Here is an 18,842-nt window from a genome sequence, read left to right on the forward strand (position 1 = left end):
ACAATTTCCCAAGTGGCAGCAAATGTTTGTGGGAGTCTTTGGCATCATTTTTCCTTGTATGACATATGTCTAGACATTTATGACCCTTCTTTCCTCCTCCTCCTCTTCTTCTTCTTCTTGGCTAACAGGCACATTATTCACCAAGAGGCACATGCACAAGCACACGCGCAAATACACACAATCTTCATGTCGCCCTGTCAGCTCGGGGAGTTCAATGACATCATATGGCTGAATCACATGACATGACCTTGTTGCTGTGAATCACATGTGAAGGATAGTCCACTTGCATACATGCATGCACTGCCATGACACACATGTTTTGCTACCTGTTTACAAGAGCATAAATATGGCAGCATACAACATTGTGGAATGACTAACAATCATTAAATACACAATTTCCATAATATGAAAAAATAGCTTTTGTACCATTTCAGTGTTTAGGTAGGTGCTGCTTTTTTGGTTTGCAACAGAGTTCAAGGTATCCCTTCTGCAAGAGCAATTTAGATTTGCCATGACTTTGCGGGATGATAAGGCAACATGGCTGCCATCTGCCTTCATTCCCTGCATCTGTTGTTTTTGCTTGCTTTCCATTCCTTCTCTGTCTTCATTAGCTCCTCCCTTTAAAAAAAAAAAAATATTGCTTTGTTCACCTTGGGGGGGGGGGGGGGGGGGGGGGATAATCCTCCCCCTGACTTCCTCCTGTGTGAGTATCGCTTTCAGTTCAAGGAACACAGCATTGCAGCAACTGGGCTTGATCAAAGTTCACAATCCAAATCATACCACATCATTCATACAATCGCCAGCGTAAAGGCTCTTGATCCAATGCATACCAAATCGTGCATCCATCCATCAACTGATCCAAGACAGTTTAAAGTTGTTGTTTTTTTCCAATACAGTTCAGTGAGACGATTGCTAATGGAACACACACACACACACATACTCACACACACAAAAACAGCATTCATTAGCATAAAAATGAGGCTGCGTATCGATGTGCTTTTTGGCTACGTACTGTATTGATCTGCCTTTGATTATCATGAGGCTCATTTTATTGACCGCTTCCAAGCGCAATCAATATGTCCTTTCAGGTGTTCGATAGAAGCTATTGACTTTGTCCGTTTTACACACTGTCCATTTTCCATACTAAGTTCCAGGTCAATTTTTATGATTCCATAGATTTCAGTCCATTAGCTTAATGTTGAAGCTACATAGCATCTGTTGCAGTGCTTTAACCTTTTAAGAAACAAATTGAACACAAACAATGCAGACGCAACACAGAGAAATAACGGTAAAAAGTTATACAGTATATTTATTAACCCTGAAATAATTAAAACGTGATGTACCGATGATCTGCAAGAAGCTGAGACCTTTCAAACATTACATGAAGAAGTGCAACAATAAATTGAATAATCAATAGTTAATTGATTACCAAACTAAATATTAAATAGTTTTAATCTTCACTATTGATAGCTTAAAGAGATAAAAATGTCTCAGATTCTTTGAGTTTCCAATGGAAGCAGCTCTGTGTGGAGTCAGAGTAAGAAATTTGAAAACATCCAGTTTTAGATTGGAAAACAGTTATAAACATTATGTGTATTTTCTGATGTTGCGAAAAAAGCAACAGATTCATAAAAAAACCCATCTAAAATGTGTATTAATAAATGTCCTGTTTCTTATTAAAGAGATGCAAATCAAAGCTTCTTAAAAATCTGATTCATCAATTAATCGGCAATAATTGAAAGATTATTCAGTTATTTAAAAAAAAAAAAATCCTTAGTACATTCTGTACTGTTTAGTTTTGCCCCCTAGTGGCCCAGGTGGAGAAAGCATATAGAGCAGTACAATGGACATTGAATTGGTGTAAAAAAAAAAAAAAAAAAAAGCTTTTTGTTAAGTTTGTGATGTAATTAGTGCACATTATTAATAATAAAATTATGGTGTGCTGTATTTGTATTAAGTCTGCATAAAATTGATGTTGTTTCTATGAGTTTTAGTGGTAAAGGGAAAATCTGAATCGAAAACTAATGATAGCAGTTACTGCTCAAATTTGACCAAGAAATGTCAATTCCTTGCTTGTGTTTTGGATGATCAGATAATTAAATTTCATGGTGAAAGACTGACATTAAGGCTTTTGAGTTTAAATTGCTTCTTAAATGTCAAAACGAGTCGAATTCTTTCTGAGCAATATTTGATAAGAACAAATGTTATAGTACGGCTCAAAACGCAAGCACATAAGTCCACCGCTTAAAGCAGTATGGTGGAAAAGTGTGCATGTGCGCAGTGCAGCCTCAGCAGCCGGACAGCATCCCTGAGGGACGCCTCTGCAAAGCTGCACACTGTCAGCAGTCTGAAGATGGGACCAGCTTCTTCTCTGCATGCACGCGCACACACGCACGCAATAAACACACACAAACGTATCTGCAGCCATCAATCATCGCAAAAGTGCCGAGTCACAGTCACATGGTCCATATTGTCACTACAGTTGTTATTCCATTGAATTTGTATTTTTTTTTAAATAAGATGCACTTTAAAAAAAAAAAAAAAAACACTTTTTGTAGCATTTCCAAGTACTAAAGTGGCACCGCTAAAGTAGTACATAATCTGTTTTAATCCATTTAAGAACGGATGGATAAGTAAGTAGTCTGCTAAAGTTCAAACAGCGATACTGATAAAACATTTTTGAACATTACGTACAAACTTTTCATAACAGATAGTATCTGTTGCAATGCTTTAAAATGTAAAGAAATGGGTTGAGCACAAGTGGTACAGCAACACATGTAGACAGACAATATAACAGCATTCATTTGCCCCCCCCCCCAAAAAAAAAAAAGTGTGGTCTAGTGTGTCATAGTAACGTCTAGTGACACAAAAAAGGAATGACGCATTATTATTCAAATTACTGCAACTCATGTGGAGCTTTGTTTGGATGTGACGAACATCACGGCAGCTGGCAGGTTTTTATGTGTCATGCAGCAGTCAGGAAACGTTGCTTAAATGTAACTTATCTGATCCCTTGAAAAAGTTGATTTTCATATCTTGTTTCTCATAAAGGTACTGAAGTTTTTTTTGGGTGCAACAGTTTTCACGTATTTTCGTATTGCAATTCCCTGTTAAATGACAATTTATGTTTTATTCTGTTTTATTATTAATCAATTATTTTAATAACGATTTGCACTGACACTTACTGCCGAAAATTGCACAGTTTTTTTTTTTTTTTTTTTTTTTTAAGTTGGGGATTCTCCACTTCTGAAGGTTTCTTATTTTCCCCAGATGTGGTTTTTGAGTTTTTCCTTCCCCTTTTGGGAGCTTTGTTCAGGAGATGCTATTGTGTATTTATGATGTTCTGTATGACTATTTTATTCAGTGTTGTTTGCTGTCTGTCGTACGTGTATTTACGTGAACGTTTGGTAAATTGTGTCTGTATTGTCGTTTTTAGTTTGTGTTTCGTGTGTGCATGCATGCATGTGTACTGTATTGATACACGCGTGTTGAAGGTTACATGGGGAGATGGCTGCTTTGGAAGATTCAGGACATCTTGCTGACATAAAATCCAAAATAAACAACGCACATTTGTTTGGTTCCATCAACCTGCTGTGTGTACAGCTTGGGCATTTTTTTTCTTTTTGGGGCTCGAAAATGTCTTGTATCAGCCCAGTGATGACACAAAGTAAGGGTAAGAAAAAAAATGGAGGACAGGAAATGTACGAGAGTCACCAGGCACCCTGCGACAGATGGAGGTGCGAGGAAAACACAATGTGTGAGGACAACATTTTACGGCCCTGTTGAGGATTGTCTTTATGGGAAAATGGGGGGAGGGTGGCAGGAGTGGAAGGAAGGAAGTGGAAGGCACTTTTCTTTTATTTTCTGTTCTTCTTGGCTGCTTCTCCTGGAATCGTTCCCGATTCCTCGATAGTTTGCTGACACGCCGGTTTGTTACCTTTATAAATTACAACTAGAGATCTGATTCTTAAAGTACGTTACTCATATCCCTTGTAGTACACAGGGTCTCTCTAGCAGCAAGCGAAAAATAATGAAAAATAAGTCAATAAAACAAACTGCAAACTTGCAAAGTCTCGACGGTTCTTCAACTTTCTTTTACGGTTGTTTAGACAGTTGTCTTTTGATGACTCGATATAGGAACGGAATGTTACTTTTCAAATTAAGAGCAAATTGATTGGAACATGAAGCAACGTATTGCTAAATATTGTTATAGTGACTCCTTTGCAAAACATTTTTTCCCCTTTATTTTGTTAGGTTTTATACGGATGAGCACTGTTATAATTGATGTGATTTTCTGGCAGATGAACCGGAAATAAAAGCGATAATGTTAGACAAGCTACCTTCTGAAATTGCCGACATGACGTACATGCCGCTTTTTTGCCAAGAATATGTTTCAGTGTGCGCCTTTTGACATGGTGCGCCATATTTATGTGTTAAGTATGAAAACAGAGCCCATAATCGAGACCACGTCAAATAATTCGACGCGCTGTAAGGTGCGGAAAATACTGTTGCGGTTAAGTACATTTTATTTGTCGACACGGCTCATTTTCCTAAATTTAGCATTCCAATAAGTGGCCGCGCGACCATATTATGAGTGCAACAATGCAGAGTCATAGCTAGCTCCACCAAGCCCATTGAGGGGGCGAGGCGCGGGTGGGGTTGGGGGACGTCCACGGGGAGCGAAGGGAAGCTTCCAGGCTTATTTTGTGTGCGGCGAGAAGCAATTAATTTGGAGTGTGCGGCGAGCCGGGGAGCGGGGAGGTTAGACTTAAACGGAGAACAGGCGGCTCCGGAGAGACGGCTTAATTGTTTGATTGATTGGCTGCGACTCGCCAGGCATATTTCCGAAGCCCCCTTAGCGCCGATCAATGCCCAAAACCTCCGTGCGTTTTTATTTATTTATTTTTTTCCTCCAGCCGGCACGATTCAATTATGAGGTGGAGGCCCCGGGATGGCGTTACGGCCCCTGCGGCCGTTTTTTTTTTTTCTTTTTTCAAGAGGAGGAGCTTTATTGGATTGGTAACAGACACTACAAAGTGTACGCGATTGGAGTCACACGCCTAATCTGTCATTTAAACAAATTATGTGGGGGCGATGATGCATCAGCAGGACAGCAGTACTCCAAGGGAGTCAGGGAATGGTGTGGAGATGGGTGATGGAGTGCTAATGCTCACAGAGACACAAGAGTGGCTGTTGGAAAAGGGTGGGGGGCACTTAAGAATTCTACGTGAGCTATAAGGTTGCGACAATAGATACGGTGCATACAGTATAGCCCTGGTTATCAAGGGCACACACGATAGGTGAAGATTTAGCAGAACTATTTTAACGGTTTGCCGTAACCGCTAATACCGTCTTCACCGGTAATGAGCGCTTTTCTTTCTTGCATAATCTAACAAAAGGAAACGTTTAACTCTTTCAAGTGCCATGGACTAGAATTCTGGTCTTTTAAAATAGTAATACCAATAATAAATAATAACATTTTCATCAATTACGTTTTTTATGGAGGGTAGCTGACACCCTTGACTAATGCTGACCTAATATATGCCAATCGAGTACTGTAGTGATCACTGCGACCATTGGATGGCAGTGTATCCACACATTCCACACAGATATTACCTCCATGCAATTCAAAGTAATGAATGGAAGTCAATCTTTCATTTGATATCACCCATATTTACGTAGACATAGCACATAAAATATTATGTGGCCTTGAAAGATGAGCGCAAATGCTAAACATATGGGCCCTTCAGAGGTTTCATTTAACGATAATGCTTGGCACTTAAAGAGTTAAAAGGACGATTCCTTATCAATGACAATCATGTTTTTCTTCCATCTGCAAATGTTAACTGCAGTTGTGTTTATTTCTGCAGAAACTAACAGCCATTTGCTGAAAAACTTGCCCATTCGTCCCCATCTGTATATTGTGTGCTCTTTTTCGAACGCCAAATGGAGCCACACTGACAGAGGCTCCCAATGTGTGAGCTGTCAGCTCTGACATGGTTGCTTGGTGTTTTTTCAGCAGGTCAGGGTCAAGGCTGAGGGGGCTGTTACTGAAGATTGACAACTTATGCGAGGGGGCAAAACGCAAGAAATGTCTGCCACTCTAACATACATATATATATATATATATATATATATATACACACACACACACAAATTCAGCCTTATGACTCTGAATATGAAAGTTGGAATATTGATTATATATAATATATATATAAAATCATTTGTAAATATACTGTATATGATTATAGATATGATCATCCGCCCTAACTTTCACCCATGATAACAACCGAATCGAAAATAATACGTTTTTTCCTGGAAAGTGGCTCCAAGATTTGACGTGTCCTCAGCTAGCAGACAAAAACCGCTGCATTTGATTCAGGGTGAAAAATGTTCAGTCATCCATTATTTGACAAGTATGAAAACGACACGTGAATGTAGCGTAACTTATGGCTGACAAACAAGCTAATCGAGAGGCAAAAGCTAATCTCGCTCTTGCTAGGTGGCGAGACGAACTGCAGGAACAAAGCAAGCGCTATTTAATAGTTTTCTCGTTGCCTTTTCATAAAACTAAGCATGCACGTCTTATGTCTTCCTATTCTGAGGATATTTGTTTGTTTACTGAAGCGGCTTGGACTGGCTGATTGTTTACAGTTGCTGGAGAATTTATCTCTGACTTCCTTGGACTAATTAAAATCGTAAAAAGTAGATCCAGCCCCGCTGAGGACACAAAAGACTCGGTGCACAATAACCAAGTGAATGCTGATCAGTCCGTTTCATAAGAAAGACTATCGACCCGGTGGATCAAAGGCGGGAATCTCGAGAGGGCCGGCAATCTCCCGATACCCGTTCCACCTCAGGAGGTTCACTTGAAAGACGCGTCTCGTCGCTCCAGTGTTTTGAGTGCAACACTCCAGATGTAGGGTGATGTTTCAGGCAAATGAGTCATCGCTCACCCTCCTCTACGCCTCAGCTTATGTCAAGTGTGGCTTTTGTTACCTTAATGAGTTGGGCGGCGGAAAAACAAAAGACTGCGTATAAAGACAATACAAGTGTGGAGTGCGGTTTTACTCACGGAGGAAACGCTTCAAAATTTCCAAAGTGTCCTTATTGTTTTTTTGTTTTTTTTACAGTTTCGTGCAAAAACTGTAAAATAAAAATAAGTTTTTACTAGCGTTTGGATTTATTTTTACTTTTGAGGTATTTTTCTGGAATTCCTTTTTTTTCCCCTCTTTTCATATGTAGGCTCACTGTAGCGCTGTTCACCCACTGAGAAAGGGAGGAAAGTGGCTCAGAACATTTTAGAGCACGTGCTGGCAGGGGTCTCCATACCAAGCCCAGACTTATTTTGAAAGCACTGAGGGCGACTTGAAAAAAAAAAACTGCTGGATGATGAAACTCCATATCGGAGCAAGACGCCGTCAATAAATCAATACGGAATGTTCAGTTAAGGGAAAAACTGGATGGTTGGGTAGCTATGGAAGTAGTGCGGCTGGATAGACATGTTACACTGTAGCGTTGCTTGTATTCATATTTGTAAAAAAAAAAAAAATAGCTGAATTCCACATTGGACTTTGACATGTTGAAATTTCAGCTCCCTGCGGTCTTCTTTCAATGTTTTCCCTTTGATGTGAAATGCATTTGATGTAAAGATCAAAAGATCGGACAAAATACGTCACAGGGGTTTAAAGTGTACCTGTGGCTCTGGAAAGGAAAACTATACGAAACAAATTGCACCCAAGCATGGTTCTATGAGAGGAAACTTATAAAATCTGAGAAAACATATTTGTCGAGACAATGATACTTGTCAGTATCGGCTTTGGAAATTTGGCACTCAAATTTGTCAGGCTCTGTCCAAAGAAATGATGCATATTGATTAGATGAATGGCACTCATCGCATTTTCACCTCCTGCTGGCAAGTTTGGCTGAGTGCATGTTGTCTCAACAAATAGATTTCCCCGGCTTTTATAAGCTTGCTTTACTGCAACCAATGTACAAAAAATTCATTTTTTTTTTTCTTGAAATCCCATAGATTTTTTTTTCTTTGCAGCATTCCAGATACACTTTAAAGACAAGGTTGTCCTAGAGGTCGAAAATTCAATCACTTAAACCAGTTCTGATCAGTATCATAAAACTTGGTGAGCATGTCATCATGAGAAGACCACCCCCCACAAAAAGGTCTCAAGAACCCATGACTGAAAAAACATCTGCAATTTTGATTTGCGGTTGTGATTTTTTTTGCAAATGTTTAGGTGTCCTTGAAAAAGGACTCTTAAAGGGAGTTTCACCTAGCAAATTGACATTTGGTGGTCATGAGCAGACCCACAAAAAATTCTCAAGCCCCCATGCCTGAAAATGCATAAAATGTCAGCTATTATGCTTTGAAGTCGACATTTTTTTTTCTTTTAGACATTTTCAGGTGTCTTTAAAAAATGGATTTGTGAGTGAGATTTTATGCTACTTTGTCCCCCGAAGCTTCACTTAGCAAAGTGAAATTGTCTGGGCAGGGCCAAGTCTCAACAATTCATCAGCCTTGCTTTGAGGTAGCCATTTTAGAGTCATTTTTATCATTTGGGTGTTCTTCAAAGGCAAAAGTACAATAGATTTTTCTTTTCGATTGATCCGATTTCACTCATCGCGATGAATATGATATGCGCTTTGCTTCCGTCTGATGCCGGGCAGACAAAACCCGAGCGTTGCGAGACAATCGGGTGCGTCCTGTAGCTCGTCCTCTCATTGAGACCGCTCACTGTCGCCAACTGGATTTTTTTTACTTATAAATGACTAGATGAAGGATTTTTTTTTTTCCTCCCTAACAGCGGGGGAGAAAATGCTGAATGCTTAAAACAAGTGGCAGGGGCGCTTATCCGTCAACGTTATTAACAAGCGAGCGTCGTTTAACCTACATAGCCTATCTGCCGCCATTTCCAGCGAGAAAGTCCCTCTTATCTGCTAATAGAGCTGGCTAATCCCTCAAACACGCATGTAGCATATACACGGGGAGCTGATGATGAATACTGATGAGGCCGCTCAAAACTGCACTGCACTGTATCCCCAGAATTTCAATTTGCACGTTTTACGCGAGCCTTATTCCAAATCCTTTTTCCGATGGATTATATCTAACGAACCGCATTGTTTACAGGAATGTTTTTTCGTTTCTTTCTTTAAGGTTGCTTTCAAATGTGTCTGGGAATTTAACAAACTGTTGTTTTTTTTTTCAGCAGAATGTAACGATTTTTTTTTAAAACTCGTCTTAAAACCCACCTTTTCTCTATGGGTTTCGACACCTTGCAGAGTATTGACTGATTGTACTTGATCTTATTTCATTTATTTTACTGTTTTATTGTGTTTTTATTGTGTTACCTATTTATTGTTTTATTTTTCCTGTACAGCACTTTGGAAACCTTGTGTTTGTTTAAAATTGCGCTATATAAATGAAGTGGGTTGGATTGGAGACCTAGCATGTCTAGGTCATTCAAATATTCATACTTTTCATCTTTTATTATGAAAATCCCTCGCTTGATCGTGTTGACACCTTCAAATTCCAGTTGTAATTAGTAATTAGTGTGAGTTTGCCGTTTGTTATTTTCATTTCTTTTTTTGAAATGTTGGAAATACTGAGTTAGTACATGATATAATGCGCTACGTGATACATTGCACTATCGTCCTCATATGTGAAAAGCTTCTTCCACTCCATCTGTTTCATGATATGTTCAGAATGTAAGTCAGTTCATTTGTGGTTCATTATTATTGCCCTTATTGCTCTTACTGTTTTTTGTTTTATTGCCTACTTTATTATTTGCTCGATTGTGGAAAGTAGTCTGCTCGGGGCAGTGAACAGACTAAGAATTTTGTTATGTAGTATTATTATGCATTATTAAAATAAAACTCTTGAATCTTAAGATAGCTTGATTAGTTGAGGCATTATTTTTCGTTGTATTTTTGGTCTTTTTTGTCCACTTTGGTTTTATAATCTTCTTTGAACCCTTGGCGGTATTTTGTTCTAATCTTTTATCTTTACAGCAAAAGCATTTCCCATCAAAAGTAAAGAATTGTCCAAAGACACTACTAGGCAGCTGAAATGTCACCCGTCTGTTGATAACTATTGTGGATTTTTCGGTAAAATTCGGTAAAATAGTCCTGCTAACAAATGGTCTTTCGGGGGTTCTTTATATTTGAAGCTTCAAAGATACAAGTCTTAACAGAGTAGCAATCAGAGAGGTAAGGATTGACAAAAGACACCAAGGAGCTGAAATTTCACCCAGATGGTGACAACATGTCAAAGTTCCAAATGGCACAACTACTTAGTTATTATTACCGTGAGTGTGCCGTCCCTTGGCCAAAATACTGCATGAATGATGTTGAAGAAAATGACCCAAATGTGGTCAAAATACTGCACAAGGGTTAACTGTCATCAGGGGCGGAGCTACGTGAACCAAAGTGGCCACCCTTACACCTGGGGGGAAACTTTGATACCTTTTATCCGCCTTTTTTTTTTTGCACGCATGCCTGCAATATTCTTCGACCCCTTGACATCTACTAGTTATTACCGGTATATTTCAATTTAAACAACAAAAAACTATTCCTTTATTTCAAGAAAAGCTGACAGCGCAAACCACCCCCAGTCACGCCTTACTGAAATATTTTGTAACTCTGTATTCAAGACTCCATTCACACGCATAGAACTCCGGTAGAAAGAAGAGTTCCGCAGTGTGCATACCCAGAAAATTAGATTAACTGAATTAGAGGGATTAGATTGACTGCGGCTGAATTGCACCTCGTGTCTCCAAGAAAGAAAGGGGGCGATCGAAGCGGAGAGAGAGCAACGAGAGAACAAGGGAAGAGTGCACCAACACAGAAGTGCAAAAGAAAATGTATGAGTCTCAGCACATTTTAGCATACCGGAGAACTTTTGCTTGCTGCTTTGCAACTGGTCCTTGCGCGGGTAGAGGCAGGTTCAGATGGGTTCGTCCAACGGGAGGCGTTTAATTGATGCAGCAGCGCCACTCAGTGGTGGCAAGTGGAACATGTGGTCCAGGTAGGAGCGTTGCTGCAACAGGAGGCATCAGGTGAGGAAACCGTCAACATAGGAGGCTTAATCAAGTCGCAAATTGGTTTTAAGTAAACAGTCTTAACAGGAAAATGTTTAGTGCCGTCCAGTGGAGAGGTTGTTAAAAGCAGACAAAAAAAAAAAAAAAATAACATGTCCCCAAACTTATTTAGCAGAAATAATGACTTAAAAAATAGCTATATGTACTGAAGCAAGCATTTATTTCCTACTACAAAACATATATATATATATATATATATATATATATATATATATATATATATATATATATATATATATATATATATATATATATATATATATATAATATATGTATATATATGTATATACTGTATATGTATACATATATGTATATATATGTATATATACACATATATATATATACATATATACATATATATATATATATATATATACACATATATGTATATACATATATACATATATATATATATATATATATATATATATATATATATATATATAAATATATGTATATATATGTATATACTGTATATGTATACATATATGTATATATATGTATATATACATATATATATATATACATATATACATATATATATATATATATACATATATATGTATACATATATATATATATATACATATATATATATATATATATATATATATATATATATATATATATATATATATATATATATATATATACAGTATATATAAATGAGTAAGGTTCATTCAATATTACAAAAATGTGTATGGTAGTGATTAAAATGTCTTAAAATTGCACTAAAACCATTCCATTCCGTTAATTGAAGACAAATGTTTACTAAAACGTGATGAGTATTAAGTGAAGACTAAATACATAAACATGCGTATGAGGGTTAACTGCTGACTCAAATAGCATTAATTCTTACTGAAACACATATTGGGTAAATTAAAGACCCTAAGATAGCATTAATTCATATGGAAAATATGCATTAGGCAATTAAACATTAAAATAGACTAAATACCTTCTTAAGCATGAATATAAAGTTAATTGGAGTGTCTTGAATTCATTCTAAAATGTGTTTGTTTTCTGAAATCTAAAATGTTTTTAATGACTTCTATTAACATACACCTTAATAGAAAACTTATAGGCGGCTTATAAGACTTTTGTTTTTCAGTATGCATGTACACAGAGTTAATAGAAGACTGCTTCTTACAATAAATAATATTCTAGTTGTTTTATCTTATATAGCTGGGACATGTTCAAGGTGAGCCTGTTTTATTCCCAATGGTAGAATGACCCAAATGGCATACATAAATGATGATTGCGTTTTACAGGTCATGCTTCATAAATATACTGTGTATAGCGATGCTAAGTTAATCAAACAGGTTTGTAAAAGTGCTTGGATTCCACCTTAAATGTCAAACTGGAGAACCTAGTAAAGAAGATGTATCTTCAAAGTCACACCGCACACAAACTCTTGTGGCGTGACCCAGTGGACTGGAATAATATGGAGAACATCAACGAGGCCGCCGCGCTGATGGATCACCGACAAACCAGAAGAGACAGAAAGTGCCGTCCCCCCCGACAGCATATCCCGTCAACATTTTTTTTGAGGCTTCACACAGTCTGCTTGGGCACACCTGCAGGGCGCCACCTGCATACTGATGGCCGACGTCCATCACAGGGGGGACTATGATGTACACGGCGCAGATATTAAAGGGACAGAACAAGACATCCAGATATTTTGCCAGGGATGATATCACAACGCTTATGACACACTAAGTATGATGACTTTTGAAGACTTTTGCATTATGGGAGACCAGGCTAAGCCAATCATCAAAGTCATTGAAAGGCTTACAGATGTCATAAGTTGGCCGCCAGCGCCACCTGGTGGTTTTGGGGTGTCGAAACAAACATTTCTATTGCGCCCCGTTTGAGAGTTTGAGAGAAAGAATTAAAGCAAAAATCGGGGAAAATGCATGATAAAACATGGGGTTTTCAATATGTCCAAAATTGATATTTCCAATTTGGAATGGCAGTAAATGAGCCTGACATGGGCTAAATTTGACACCTACAGGGTGTACTTCTCAACCTCCCGTTTGCTAGCATTTAGATGGGACAGCAGCGTGGCATATTGAAAGCCGTATTGTTTTGACAATTTCTGGAATATTTTCATTGTATGCTTTTCCCTTGTAATGACCCATCAAAGACATCTAAAAGCCCGGTCAAAATTTCCCCCTGGATTTGATGGGCATTGGAAAACCCCCGCTAAAAGTGAGCCATTACACCCACCTTCAGCAAAAAAGTCTAGTCACCTTTTTTGCTACTTTCTGATTGGTTGTCTAGTTGACAGCGTGCTATGTGAGCAGACTAAAGCCCTGGTTAAAATTAACCGCACTACGAATACTAAAGCGGGGTGTTTCTGCGCAGATGTCCCATATTACTTTCTACTTCATCTGGCAGAGGTTTTGACTCTTAAAGTGGCAGTAACCAAACCAATGTTGATGTATTTGAGTCAGCTTTCTCTAATTGTGTGACGTGATTTTTTTTTTTAATTTCTGGTGACAAAAGCACCTTCTCGACCATGAGGAATCACTCCAGGCATTTTGTTCAGCGGTAATGAGAATGAAAATGCCGTCCCGATTGACCTGACCCTCACACACCTTCTCTAACTTTAACAGTCGATGTGCTCTACAGGATGGAAGATTAAAAACATGTTGCCCTGAAGCTGTTGAGATACAAACACCACACAAGGTCACGAAGTTCTAATCTTTAGTACTATTACTTTGTGTAGATGTTGAAGATTGCACCATTAGTATTTTTTATATAACAGTAAAGTTCTACTTGATTTGATTTTTATGACAAAAATCTTATTTGCTAAGTTGGTTATTTTTTTTAACATAATCTACTAAATGTGTAGCCGTCGGGCTAAATCAATGCATATTATCTGTCAAACAATTAGCAATAGTGAAGACTATGCAATCAGCTTCCTCATTTGGCTCTGCATCCACCTGCGCCCAACGTATAAACATTAAAACGAAATTACACTCATATACATAATCACTTACTCTGAATCGATGCAGCAGCCAAGGTGCTAAAACGGATTGACCATAAGAATAATTACAGCATTTGCTGCTCGTAATCTGATGGCTGTGCTTTTTCGGACATGCTAGTGGATTTTCTCATTTAGCGAGGTCATTTCATTAGCAAGGCATTCAATCGATTGCACCTGGATTCTATTAGATGTTTCGAATGGGTTTAATCAGTTCAGACTGCATCAGGCTAACCCTAATATTATTAATAATATTAATTTGTACTCCTAAAAAAAAAACTAAAACAAAAATTAATCAAAACTTGATTTTGTTTGAATGTATTTTACATTAACAATTTCAACCACATGGGGGCAGTGCTGCGTCGTATACGTAGTCCAAGGAAGCATAACTGTAATATTAAGAAAAATATTGGCTTGAATTAAGACAAAAGCAAGGTAAAAGTAGTTCCACTTGTACTTCTCACACTTGTTGGGTGTGAGCAAAAAAAAAAAGAAAAAGAAAAAAAGGCTTTGTACAGCTCAATAATAATAGAGGACATTTAACTGGTGGGTAAAAAAAAAAAAAAAAAAAAAAAACTTTAATGCTTTAATGGCCTGCAAGACATAAATCAATACAATCAAAGTGACTCTGGCGGTAATAAAGTACACAAAGATTTAGACAATATTTATTTTATTATTAAAACAATAAACATCCAAAGAGTTGTGTTAGACAGAGGATGTGAAAGCACATTGACATCTGCTGAAAGAGCGTGTTAAAATGTCAAATACAAAACATTTGAAGTCACATTTCTGAAGTCAGTGAAAGTTTTTTTCCTTTCAAAAAAACAAGCCAGTTTTGATGAGCAACCACCGTTACGATAAAGCAGCCATTTTAAAGCACTTTGAAGTGAAAACGGCGTCGAAAAGCATCACCAGCTTTACAAGACGAACCAGAGAAGATTGACACGTTGGGCTTTCCATCACGCAGAAGCAAAGCGGATCCAAGCAGCGCAATATTCTCCAAGACGCAAAATTGTTCTTCAAGTGCATGACAGTCTCACAGATATAGTTTAAAAAAAACAAAAAACAACCACAAATGGGAATAAATATTTTCAGTCAAGCTTGTAGTTTATGAAATTTTGTGTGGGATCTACAGCGGAACCTCAAACTCTCACATTTGTGACAATGTTTTACTAGCTTTCCACGCTTGTTCGATTCGTCTGGTATTGACCGATTTTTTTTTTTTGAGTAAAGAAGTTTTAACGACTCTGTGACTTGTGTTGTGCATTTAAATACCATTTGTTGATGCTGTTAGCCAAGAAAAAACAAGCAAAGATACTATCCGCAATGTTAGCTCCTTGTACGAACTGCTAGCTAACTATTTTCTAGCAGCTATTTTCTTGTATATTTCTTGATCAAAAATCAAATTTGTAGTTGATTGGAGTCAAAGTATTAGCTCTTCTTGGAATACATTTTAGTCTGACTTCATATTCATGACATTTTTAATATTTAATATCGGCCTGCTTGGAGTAGTAAATTAAGTTGTAGCTTGTTAGCTCGTTGTGCTAGGCACAAGCCAAATGCTTATCAATTCAATATCTGTGTCGCGATTTATATTATATTAGCTGTTGACTTTTTATATGTTAAAAAGTATGCAAGTATTTTAATAGTTTTAGTATGAATTTATTTAAATATTCAATTGGCAGTGTGGACACTGGAACAAATGATCCCATTTTTTTTTTAGTTTGTCACTTTTTAGCTGCTGGAGGTTCCACTGTATGTGCTATTTTTTTTTTTTTTTTTGTATATTGTGAAATGATTTGCGACAACAACAGTCAACTTATAAGCACACCAAGTCAACAACAGTCCTAAGGAAGTCACTGGTGGACACTTGCCGATTTATCGATTGCAAAGCTGGGGTGAGCAGATGTTCTCTGTTTATACTGCGGATGGGATTATTCATTTAAGCTTTCCCCAGGGGTGTTGTCTAATTATTGATGTGGTGACGGACAGGATCCGCTTTAAAAAGGAAATGTCTCCCGACGTGTGTTTGTGGCTACCACCCATCATAAATAACAAGTATAACCGCCATAGAAAATGGTCCACATCTTTGTCAGTGTAACGAAATGAGACAAGGTCGTTAACAGAGGTCCGTCGTCTGCCTTCACATTTACTGTTCAGTCTTCTTCAACAATTAAACGTCCTTTTCAAAAGCAACAAAAATCCAATGTCCTGGGCGGCCAACAGCAATTGGCGATAACCCCCTCCTGTGCCCTCCCGAAGACAGGTTGGTTTTGGCAGTGGATGTTTTATTACTTGTGCTTCATGGCAAGCTGCAGGACAAACACAGCAAGGGTGGGGTGCGGACAATATTAGAGATGCTCCAACCACCGTTTATTTCTTCCAAATATCGATACCAGTGAAAGTATTCAGTCAAGGACATAACGATACTACAAGTACTTAGGACAAATTTTAATTAACACAAGAACAGATACATTATTATTCACAGTTGCGTCAAACTGTCATGCAAATACGTGTCGGTGGCTTGTACCTGCATTCTTCAAAAGAATCTGATACATGGAAATAAAGCTGGTATTGGCCTGGTATGCACTCATTCCCCAAACAATATTCCCAGAAAAGCAGCCAGTTACTCCAACAGTAATTTTGAACAACAACATTATTAATGTAACAAATATAAATTTAAGGAGCCTGATTATGTGAACTCTACTTTTAAGAAACAACAAAGGGCTTCAGAGAGGCAATATGAGGATAATAGTCCCTCATACCTCCCATGCAAGATTAAATACACGCCCACCTTATCCAACTTATTCAGTCTCGGTTTCATTCAAGACTCGGTAACGAGAGATTTTGCACAGTCGGCGACATAAACACCAATGATTCACTTATAAATATGAAGTTTTACTGTAGAAAAGGTCCAAGGGGTGAAAATGTGTGTTTGGAAGCACACAGTTGGGCAATTAACGTATTTAGTAAATAATTGACCCCCGGGAGGAAACCTCAAGAGGATAAGCGGTCAAGATGATTGATATAAGGACGTTTTGTGGCCGGTTGGCTTTTGACAGATGCCGCGAAGGGCTCTTCGGGCGACTTCAGTAAACGAGACGTTTCACTTTCTGGTTGGATAGTCGTTACCAAAAGAAAAAATAAAATAAAATTCAACCGTCAATGTGGTAATATCGAATTTATAAGTATGTATTTAACTGTGTAAGGCTTCAAATATATTTATATAGGCCCGTCAAATGGCATCATAAACATAAATGTTTCTCTTCTTTTCAAGGTCACTGGTTTGGATGAAGTTATGCTGATGGTTGACTGTGAGATTTGTCACAGTAACCGTGGACTTGCTTCAAAATTGAAGGTATATGTCTCGAGAACTTGAGACTTATGACTTGGCACATATGACTTTCCCACCTGACGCACAAATACAGTATACTGTAAGCCCTACAGTGTAGGGTGAAAGCAGGGTGTTATACGTATCTAAAACAGATGAGGGCAGTAGAGTGCTATACAGGACATAGTGCTCCTGATGAAACAGTCTTTATAGGAAACGTACAAGTGAGAAAAGCCAAAATTGTGCCCCTCATTGCCTGCTCGTCTCGCACCGTCTGGCAGATTACAGGCAAGTATTAAAGATGGAACATACATTGTCAAAATATCGTAGTAGAGATAAAGAGTTCCTGTGGGGAAGCTAGATGAGCGAAACCTGCAAACGACTACGTTCAAGGGAGATATTCAAAATGCAAAAGCCAGTCACGACAGGGGAAAACTCTTCAAGAAAGTGCAAAAAATTGGAAGCGGTGGCAAAATGGGAAAAGAAAATGACTTCTATCTTGGCGTCAAGATGGTAGACATTGTATTTTTTTCTTGAGAAGTAGAGTGTAAGAAAATGACAACTGTGAGTTCACAATATGGAGTCTTAAAACCAAAGACTTTCTTTTATAAACTTATATAAAGGATGAGAATTTTAAAGACAAGAAATGTGTTATTAATGCGTGGGAGTTTTTTCTGAAGAAAATACACATAAAATCAGCGATTTCAATTGAATGGGGAAGTCCATTTAAAAGCATTACTCAAAAATGCCTCACAACACACACATACAGGGAGGTTGGGGCGTGTGCATTTTGATAGTTTCTTGACTGAAAATTATATCACAATTGTTCAGGGGTCAGTTAACGTATTTGCAAGCCGAGCCATGATTGGTCATTACCTGAGCAGCTCTGATGTCATTCACAGTAAGTGGCAAAATTGCCACCCATTGAGGTGGATACAAATGAAAGCTATTTTGCTGTTTAATTCTTTTTCCACAAAATCAACATTAATCAGAATACGATGTTGTTGTCAAGAAGATTTTCGGTTTGACTTCCCCTTTTGGGCCATTACTGCCCAGCCCTAATTTTTCTTGTTGAGCTGGCCGCCCACCCATCCCTAATGATGTTCCATACACAGAAAGACGTTGGATGGCTTTTGCAGTAAAGCTTGACATCAAGCTTTGCAACTTAATGCAAACGTTATCAATGAAGCCTGCGAAAGTGCAAACAGGGGCTGCCTGGGCGCCATGTGATTCATTGCGCTATTAGACAGACAACTGCAGTGTAACCGTCATAATCAGCCACACTGAAAATTGGCTTTTTCTGTCATTTTGCATGTTAATTGCCAAATTGAACAGCATGAGATGTACTTAGGAGGGATATGAAATGAACGGAGGCTGAGGGAGCATCCCGAGAGGAAATAAAGGTGGAGATTGA

General features: G+C 38.0%; 1 protein-coding gene and 1 long non-coding RNA gene across 2 annotated transcripts in view; both read right to left on the bottom strand.

Annotated features, from left to right (window-relative positions):
• The window catches only part of LOC148412701 (uncharacterized), an 81,099-nt gene extending 66,856 nt beyond the window's left edge, over positions 1 to 14,243 (bottom strand). The window contains exons 1-2 of the long non-coding RNA XR_015867741.1: positions 14,114 to 14,243; positions 10,903 to 11,050 (exon numbers count right to left, since the gene is read on the bottom strand). This is a non-coding gene — a long non-coding RNA (uncharacterized LOC148412701). The remainder of the gene's footprint in view (positions 1 to 10,902; positions 11,051 to 14,113) is intronic.
• A 507-nt stretch (positions 14,244 to 14,750) lies between these two features.
• The window catches only part of stxbp6 (syntaxin binding protein 6 (amisyn)), a 41,870-nt gene continuing 37,778 nt past the window's right edge, over positions 14,751 to 18,842 (bottom strand). Inside the window, exon 6 of the mRNA XM_088432726.1 lies at positions 14,751 to 16,409. Coding sequence (XP_088288852.1) covers positions 16,389 to 16,409 — 21 coding nt within the window. The 3' untranslated portion in view covers positions 14,751 to 16,388. The remainder of the gene's footprint in view (positions 16,410 to 18,842) is intronic.

Source organism: Hippichthys cyanospilos, chromosome 14 (genome assembly GCF_059441005.1).
Source record: "Hippichthys cyanospilos isolate Australia breed blue-spotted pipefish chromosome 14, RoL_Hcya_1.0, whole genome shotgun sequence".
Classification (NCBI taxonomy): domain Eukaryota; kingdom Metazoa; phylum Chordata; class Actinopteri; order Syngnathiformes; family Syngnathidae; genus Hippichthys; species Hippichthys cyanospilos.